The sequence below is a fragment of the Lithobates pipiens genome, unplaced genomic scaffold, assembly GCF_037356315.1.
Source record: "Lithobates pipiens isolate NorthernLeopardFrog02 unplaced genomic scaffold, aLitPip1_a1.2 Scaffold_8, whole genome shotgun sequence".
Taxonomy (NCBI): Eukaryota; Metazoa; Chordata; class Amphibia; order Anura; family Ranidae; genus Lithobates; species Lithobates pipiens.
The window spans coordinates 624,156,291-624,165,622 of NW_027507903.1; the positions used below are offsets into that span (position 1 = coordinate 624,156,291).

General features: G+C 41.0%; 1 protein-coding gene across 1 annotated transcript; it reads left to right on the top strand.

The window, feature by feature from the left end:
* Nucleotides 1-6,757: 6,757 nt before the first annotated feature.
* On the top strand, nt 6,758-8,435 carry LOC143963928 (olfactory receptor 10A7-like). The gene has a single exon (XM_077473661.1). It carries the CDS (start codon nt 6,770-6,772, stop codon nt 7,706-7,708), a length of 939 nt encoding a protein of 312 aa, XP_077329787.1. The 5' UTR covers nt 6,758-6,769; the 3' UTR covers nt 7,709-8,435.
* Nucleotides 8,436-9,332: the final 897 nt, after the last annotated feature.

A 9,332-nucleotide genomic window follows, 5' to 3' on the forward strand; every position in this document is an offset into this window, starting at 1 on the left:
ATTCGAACGTGATGACGTACGACTGGACTCGAATAAGGAAGTTCATAGCCAGTAGCCAATAGCTGCCCTAGCGTCGGTTTTAGTCGGAATAGCATACACACGAGCAAATTTTTCGGAGGGACCGGGTCCGGCGGAGTTCCGTCGGAAAAATTTGAAGCATGTTCCATATTCTAAAGTCCGTCAGACTTTGGTGAATCAAAAGTCCGTTGCAGCCCACACACGATCGAATAGTCTGACGGAATCAGTCCGTCGGACTTTGGATGTTGAAAAGTCCGCTCGTGTGTACGGGGCATAAAAGGTTCCTGGGTAACGTCCCAGGGTTCATGATGCAGGAGGAAGAGAGCTGTGGTGTTGCACGTTATAGGGGTATGGAGCTGTCTGCTTAGCTTTTACCGGAGGCAGGCAGCACGGGGGCAGAAAGCAGTGGACCTAAATTCAGTTTTTAACTTTAGATCTATAAAAAGTTCATTTAAAAATGTACTTCAAACATTTTTGTCAACATTTGCAAGAAATGTCCACTTGTTAGCTTTAGGCTTGGTTCACACAGGGGCGACTTGTCCAGGCGACTTCGCCGCCTGACAAGTCGCCCCCGTTCTGTACTACGGAACCGTTCTAATAGGAGCGACTCGGGTCGCTCCGACTTAGAAAAAAGGTTCCTGTACTACTTTTGCGGCGACTTCGGGCGACTTGCATTGACTTCTATACAGAAGTCGTTTTGCAAGTCGCCGCTGAGGTCGCGGCAGGTCGCGGCGCTGCAAGTCGTGCTGCGTCCTGTGTGAACCGAGCCTTAAATGAATGAAGTATTTTCTAATTTTATTGTTATTTACTGTTAGATAAAATATAATTGTCATATATGGTTACTAAGCTCAAACTGCAACTGATTTTAGAATTCACAGATTAACAGGTGTGTCTACTACAATGAAAAGAGATCAGCAGATAGCTCAGTGTTTTATTAAGGGTTTAGAGTGAAACTTCTGCTGGGGTCAGCCCGATCTCAATCCAGTAATGTACATAAGAGTAAAAAGACAAAAAGGTAGTAATGCGCAGTACTATGGCAGGGAATTTAGCCTAGGAGGCTAATAAATTCTATAGGCACTAAGATTATTAGGTGATATATATACTACCGCATAAAGTAAAAAGATGGTGTGTGAAACGGTATGCGTGTTTTATGAGGGGATGGTAAGGGACCCTCACCACTATAGCATGGTAATATACAGGATAAAAATCAAATGTATATACAAACATAAAAAATAAAAATAATCACAGTAATTAAAACTAGTGATTCCCAATGCGATTTGTTAAAGCTGACAAAATCGCATAAAGTGCCAGTGCTAGACAGTAAATAGGTCAGTGAAAATATATTCTACACCATCAAGTAAATTAAACAGTATACATAAAGCAGTCACCAACTCAATAAATCAATTGTGCAGAGAGTGGTTGGTTGTAACTGACAAAATCGCATAAGGTGCCAGTGCCAAAAAAAAAATATAAAAATAAATACGTGTTTAAAAAAAATTATATAAAAATAAACACGTATTTATTTTTATATATTTTTTTTGGCACTGGCACCTTATGCGATTTTGTCAGTTACATTTACAGTATACAAAGACATTTTAGATGTGCACTTCCAACCTTTTGATAACTTTTTAGGGAAGGTCCTTTTGTATTCCATAATGACTGTTCACCTGTGTACAAAGCCAGCTCCACTAAGCCCTTGTACACACAGTCGTCAGATAATCCGACTGTGTGTGGTATGCATCAGACTGATTCCATCCGAATCTCCGTCCGACCCAACATGTTGGAAATATTTCCCGACCAACTCGGCCGGACGGACTTAATCCGATCATGTGTAGTGCATTTTCATCGGACCAAGTGCCACGCATGCTCAGATCAAATTCCTACATCAAAGCCTGAATGTAGTCCCATCGTAATGAAATTACGTCATCACGTTCTGAAAGATCGGATTTTGACGCCAACTTGGCCCGACCGTGTGTATGCAACAGTTTCGGACACAATCCGTCGGACTAAATCCGACGGGCAAAATCCGACGGATTTGGTTGGCAAAATCTCCGACCGTGTGTACGTGGGCTAAGCCATTTATTTTTTTTTTTTTTTTATATTCTTTTTTTTTTTTTTTTCAAAATAGTTTATTGTGGTTTTGAAATATAACAAACAGAGCATACATAAGCAAAAAGATAAACATCAATGTATCATCTCAGAGACAAACAATGCAAATACATAGTCAATGTAATACCTAAGCGTAGAGATTTGGTGAGGAAGCATACCTGGAACAATTATTGTTTATAAAAGGGGAGAGAACAAATAATTGAGCAATATAAGTGGGGTAATGAATTACATGGGGTCCACTACTGTCTATCATGTTGCTTAGAAGATTGGGACATAAGAGTAGTGGGCGTAATAGTGATGGATATGAATACCCCAAACAGCAGTAGCTACGAAAACCCATTACAGGTCAAAAAGGATAAAATGTAAACCTATAAACGTGCATCAAGTCTCTGGTAACAGCATCCACCCCATATGGGAACTAACTGTGGATGAGAGTAACACACCCGGTGGAACAACCGAGGAGTTTGTGTGGAGACTTGATGGAAAACAGTGTAACTGAACAAACCATTTTTGTTTTTAAAAGAAAGATTTAAAGGATAACAAAAGTTAGAGCCCAACTGAATATAGAACATAGAGGGGGGGGGATGAGGAGGAATGAATGGGGAGGAAAAGTAAAGGAATGTTGACTAGAGCAAAAAATACCAAGATCATGTAAGCATCCCAATGGTTATTTAGGACGATGAAGAGGGTGGTAGGTGAGTATCGGTATAAGTAGGGGATAGCTTGAAATGTATCCAACATGCCCAGGTGTGAGTGAATCGGGAGTGTGTGTCATGAGCTTGATGTATAAGTCTTTCCATTTCTTCAGTATGATTGATTTGTCTAAACCAATCAGTCAAGGTAGGAATCTTGGCGGTTTTCCAATGTCTGCGGATGCACATCGTGGCGGCATTTATCATGTGTAAGGCAAGAGACTTCTTATAGCTGCTCTGTGGGATCTGCGTGTGATGAAGGAGATATTGGGCTGGTGAATAGTTCGGAGTGTGTGTCGTGATCTTTACTACATTGTCATGGACTGCTCTCCAGAACGGTTGAAGTACTGGGCAGTCCCACCAAATATGTAAAAAGGAACCAATATCAGAGTCACATCTCCAACAAGTCGGGGGGATGTCTGGAAATAATCTATGTATTTTTTCAGGAGTGCGATACCATCTAGAGTATATCTTATATCGGTTCTCTTGTGCCGATACGTTTAAAGTACCCTTATGGGTATGTTCATATGTTCGCAGCCAATCTTCAGTGGTCAAGGGAGTTAACAGGTCATTATCCCATTGCAGTTTAATAGTGTCCTGTGCTTTGGTGTCCGAGTGAAGTAAAGCAGTGGTGGTGGAAATCAAGTGCTTTTGGGGTTCGGAGCTCTTGCATAAAGTTTCAAAGGGGGTAAGCTCCCTATTCCAGAGTGTCAGTGGTTGTGAAGTAAGGAAGTGCCTGATTTGGAGATATTTAAAAAATGGTAAATGAAGTTCTGGAAATTTAGAAACCTTATGGGGAAATGAGAGAATCTCCCCGCATTCAATGAACTGGGATGTTCTGTAAGTCCCTGTCTGGTGAGGAGGTCTATGTTCTGAGATACCGGGGGGAAAATCCGGGTTAGAGGATAAAGGAGTCATAGGCCCTAGTAGTCCGTCAACGCAGAGAGTGGCCCACGTACGGTGTAGAGCCTGTATAGTTGGGCCTATAAAGGGGTGAGTCCGGATCGGCATGGGGAGTGCTGATTTAGCTATCCATGGGAGATTGGTCAGAGGAAGTGGAATCATGTCTTGTTCTAGGTGGATCCAAGCTTTATTGTGGTGATGAACATGCCAATCCACAATTCTAGTGAGCAGACAAGCGTGATAATAGTTGTGTATATCTGGTATACCCAGGCCACCATCATGTTTGGGGAGAATTCGTTTGGCCCAGCTTAGCCTCGGGGCACGGTATCCCCAGATAAATTGTCTGCACATATGTTTATATGCACGGAAAAAAAGTTTGGGAAGAAGTATAGGGATTGTTTGTAGGAGGTATAATAGTCTAGGAAGGATATTCATTTTGAGGATTGCAATCCTTCCAAACCATGAAAATGGGCCTTTGTGCCAGGTAACAAGGTCTTCTTGAATTTTAAGTAGCTTCGGGCCAAAATTCAGATCATATAATTTGGATAAATCAGAGGGGATGTTTATACCTAGATATGTTAAGGCCTGACGCTCCCAACTGAAGGGGAAGTTACGCTTGCAGTGAGCCAAGTCAGAATCCGATAAAGTGATATTCAACGCTTTCGATTTTTCGAAGTTTATTTTTAAATTAGAGAGGGTTTGGAAGGATTGCAGGTTCCTCAACAAGTTTGGAATCGAGATTATCGGGTCTGTAAGAAAAAGCAGTATATCGTCTGCGTACGCAGCAATTTTATACGATTTACCCTTTATGTCTATCCCACGTACATCAGGATTATCTCTCAACATTCGAAGAAGGGGTTCAAGGGTCATTACATAAATGAGTGGGGATAGTGGACACCCCTGACGGGTACCATTGGCGATGGAGAAGGCACTCGACAGACGACCATTAACTCTTATTTTAGCCGTGGGAGTAGAGTAGAGGACCGCAATCATGGACAGAAGTCGCGGAGGAAGGCCAAGATGCTGGAGCACAAGATGCATGTAGTCCCACGCCACTCTGTCGAATGCCTTCTCCGCATCCAACGAAAGAAAAAAGCCTTTCTTTTTTGTGTTAGTCAGCCAATGGTGAATGTTCAGAGCTTTTGTTGTGTTATCTCTGGCTTCTCTACCAGGGATAAAGCCCACTTGGTCAGTTGAAACGATATCAGAAAGTAGGGGGGAAATCCTATTAAAGCCATTTTTAGATGTGTTGAGTGGGAAGGAATGCCTGCACAGAGCCCTGACATCAACACTACTTAACATCCTTTTTTGATAAATGTGATCGCCAATTGCAAATCAGATCTTTTTGTCCAACATCAGTATCTGACATAATGACATAATAGTAAAATATTCTCACAGCCATCCTTCAAAATCTTGGGAAAAGCTTTCACAAAAGATTGTAGGCTTTTTTTAATGGCAAATAATGAGGGGGGGGGGGGGGGGGACAACAACTCCATATTAATTCTGATGATTTTGGAATGGGATGTCCAACAAGTTTATGCTGTCGCAATGGTCAAATGCCTACTAACCTTTTGTCAGAAACATGGTGCCAACCATGATGCTTAGACACACCGTCTGGCTAATGTGCGTGCACCCAGGCATTAGATTGCACATGAGCATAGAACATGGAATGCACATTTAGCACTGTTCATCAATGCTTGCACACATGGACATGCATGCATGTGCACTGTTGCAAAGCAGCCTATTCAAACCTGAACTCTGCAATAGTTATTTGCTGTATGGTCTTCAACTTTGTTCCTGTGATCCACTCTCTGATATATATCCTTGACCCAGTTACTGAACTGGTTTCCTATTGACCTTGCTCTCGGATTACCCTTGCCTGCTCATGTTCGCTGTCTGCCTCTGCCACCGACCCCAGCCTGGACTACTGACCAGACTTCCACCTAGTGAATCTGTACCTCGCTGATAAATGTTTCTGCCTGTTTCTGCTTCTGATTCTGCTTACTCCCTGGTGTGTTTCCATCCAGCTGTCACTTGACCAGGTGTGGGCCCAGACCCCACCATCAATTGGGCATGGCTTGGCATCTTCAAGTTGTATCAGCAACTGTACATCTGCTTGCCTGATACAGTGCTCCCCAGGTCCTGCTCAAGGTGCCTACACCGTGGCACTTATGCCTTTCCTTCACACTTGCAGACCCTGTTTTAAAGTTGTTTGGTACCTAAAAATGAAAGTACATGTTATTAAAATCAACAGATAGCATACTTACCTAAACGAACCCTGAAAAAAAAAATATTATTTACTTACCTTTTATTTCTGATGTTTCAGCTGACTTCCGGGTTGTCCTCCCGTGGGAGTAGGCGTGGCTATCGTCCTCGCAATGGTCCTTGGGAAATTTGTAAGCTATTTCCCAAGAATCCATGGGGGACAATGAAATTGCGAAATCTCGCGAGATTTCGTTAGGACGTCGGTCACGTGACGAGGACGTGTACGAATTTGCCATTTTTAAAGTGGGCAGGCAGCTGTATCTGCCATTACACTGCTCTCACTGAGCATGTGCAAGATGGAGCGGAGCATGCTGGGAGCCAGACGTCATCATATACCAGGAAGTAAATGCCTGTGGGCTTCAGACGCCCACAGTTAAAATGGAAAACGCCAGAGCAGGTTTTTATAAGTCATCCTGAGGAAAAGATTTGTCGCGCCGGGGGTCAAATAAATGCCGGACGTGGATGCCAATCGAAGGTAGCACTCGCCCACCTGTGAGACAGGTAAGAAAAAAAAAAAAAAAAGAGCGGAATCCCACTTTAACATCTAGGGGTGCTTGGATGGGAATTGTGCAAGAGGCCATCCTAGTCATTTCGGGCTCTGCATTCAGGTATATGAAACCTTTGAGCACATAGTGTATGCCTTCTGACACATTTAACATTTTATATATCTTTGTCTCATCTTTTATAAACATACTAGTAACATATAATTGAATGAAATAACCTAATTTAATTTTATCCTCTGAACAGAGCTGATTCCTTTGTTATTGTTCCCTCTCCAGGTTATGGAGGTGAAAAATGTGTCCCGTATTACCATGATCCACCTATTAGGACTTCAGACTCCCCAAAGTATAACATTTCTGATCTTTTTTCTTTTCCTTTTGATTTATTGTATGACAATATGTGGAAACTTTCTGATCATCACACTGGTGTCCTACAGCAAATCCCTCCATTCTCCCATGTACTTCTTCCTCTCCCAGCTCTCTGTATCGGATATCTTACTGGTAACTGACATTCTTCCTAACATGCTCCATGCTGTTTTAATGAAGGGGACCCTAATATCATTTTCTGATTGCATCACCCAGTTTTATTTCTTTTGTGTTTCAGAAACTTCTGAGTGTCTTATTCTAACAGTGATGTGTTACGACAGATATGTGGCCATCTGCAAACCATTGCATTATACTTTAGCAATGAACTTCCAGTTTTGCTGGTTGATGATTATCACATGTTGGGTGTTAAGTCTTTTAGTAGTACTGATTCACACTTTAACAATATCACAATTACATTTTTGCGGTCCCGATATTATTGATCACTTTTTCTGTGACCTTGAGCCAATCCTACAACTCTGCTGCTCTGATACTGCTAATGTTCTACTTGAAGTGACATTACTGACTTTCATTTTTGTTTTTATCCCATTCTTTATAATCATTGTATCGTATGTTTATATTATAATCACCATTTTTAAAATCCCATCTATTACCGGCAGACAGAAAGTTTTCTCAACATGCAGCTCCCACCTGACTGTGGTTTGCATTTATTATGGTACTCTAGTTTGCGTTTACTTGGTACCCCGTAAAGGGCAGTCATGGGATGGCACTAAATTCTTGTCATTGCTGTACACTGTAGTTACCCCACTGATAAATCCAATTATATACAGCCTGAGGAATAAAGACTTAAAAAAAGCTGTAGCTAAAATCATCAAACACAATGGGGGCAACATCTAACTGGGGTTACACATTCTCGCCACATATCCAGAAAGAAGTACTCCATCATCTTTCTCAATTGCTGAACCTGTTAAATTTCTCGGCTTGTGAGGAAATACAACTTCTTAGTTGGCTGGTATTTTTAGAAGACCCATGTTCACAGACAACACTACCATCAAGGCTGTGGCCTTTTCTTCCACTAAGGGAGTATGACTATTAGAACCCCACTCAGTCGACTTTTTATTTCTATCGATTCCGATAGGTTCTTATGTACTCTCTGATACTACACGCTCACTTGTCTACTTTCTTCTTCTTTTCTCTCAAATCCAAACCCCAACCACTCCCGTTATTCTTGACCTCCTGTTATTCTTGACCTATCCTATGCCTTGCCTAAAAACCCCATCCCTTCTTGCACCTGATCACAGGACTCCAACGGCAATTCCACAAATATCCTTTACATCCTTCAATGTAGAAGGGTTCTATATCCCAGAAAAAAATATTTTTGCAGGATTTATGGGAGCAACAAACTTAAATTGTATTTTTATAGGATCGGATAAAGTTCATATTTCTTATAGCACATAATTGTACTTTCTCAGAAATTAAATCTAAAAGAGACTCTATTTTGCTCTATAAAAATTTGCCTTGGAAGGAAACTGAGGTGATCACAGATGGTGATGGACGACTGCACACAGTTAAAGGACAACTGAGACCAGAATAACGCTGGTCAACTTATACCTCCCCAAAAATGATCCCCAAACAGAATAGAACAACACAAAGCAGTTCTGTTCATGATAGAAGGACACTGTAATATAGCCCTAGACCTGACAATGGACATAAGGAACTGCTTATCTTTTCTCTAAATTGCGTAGAGTTAAAGAAAAACAATATAACTACAAATTGGTAGACACCTGGAAAACACCTAAGTCAAAAGCCAGGGATTATACTTTTTTTCTGCTGTCCACCAGAAATATTACAATTTTATACAACAAAATATTCTCCCGCTTCTGCCCGTACTGTAGCTAGCATAGGCTCTATTACAGTTTCAGATCATGATCCCTCTCACTGCTCTTTGGTGTTGGTGGAACATATGCCACAGCATTGACAACAGAAAGTGAATGAATCCCTTATAAAAGAACTTGCGTACAAAAGTCAAATCCAAAGAGAACTAGACTTTCTCTTCTTCACTAACTGTGATACAGACACCTCACCCTTCTGCTTGATGTACTGACAGCCTATCTAATTTTTTGAGGCCCAAAAATGGCAGGACAGTACAAATAGCCAATGACAGTAAAAGCCCTCAAATTGGCTTTTTTTGAAAAGTAGACAGTCCAAGTTTTTTATTAAGAGGCACGGCTAACTTTTTGAAGTTGCAATTTTTTGTCACAATTATTTGGAAAATTAAGTAATAAGAAAAAAAAATCATATATATTTTTTATTTACATGCTGTCACCAGTGCATGACAACGTTATCATATAACTGGTGTGTCGGTGATCAGGGACACTGACTGGTGACAGTATAAAAAAAAATAATAATAATACTTTTATGACATTATTTCTCACATTGTTTTTTTATTTTCTAACACACTGTGACCAGAGCAATACATTGTTACCATAGTAAAACTTTTACTAATCTGGGTAAGTAATCA

What these genes read in the sequence shown, in the direction of transcription:
- LOC143963928 (XM_077473661.1), top strand. Translation starts at nt 6,770, where the DNA reads ATGGAGGTGAAAAATGTGTCCCGTATTACCATGATCCACCTATTAGGA.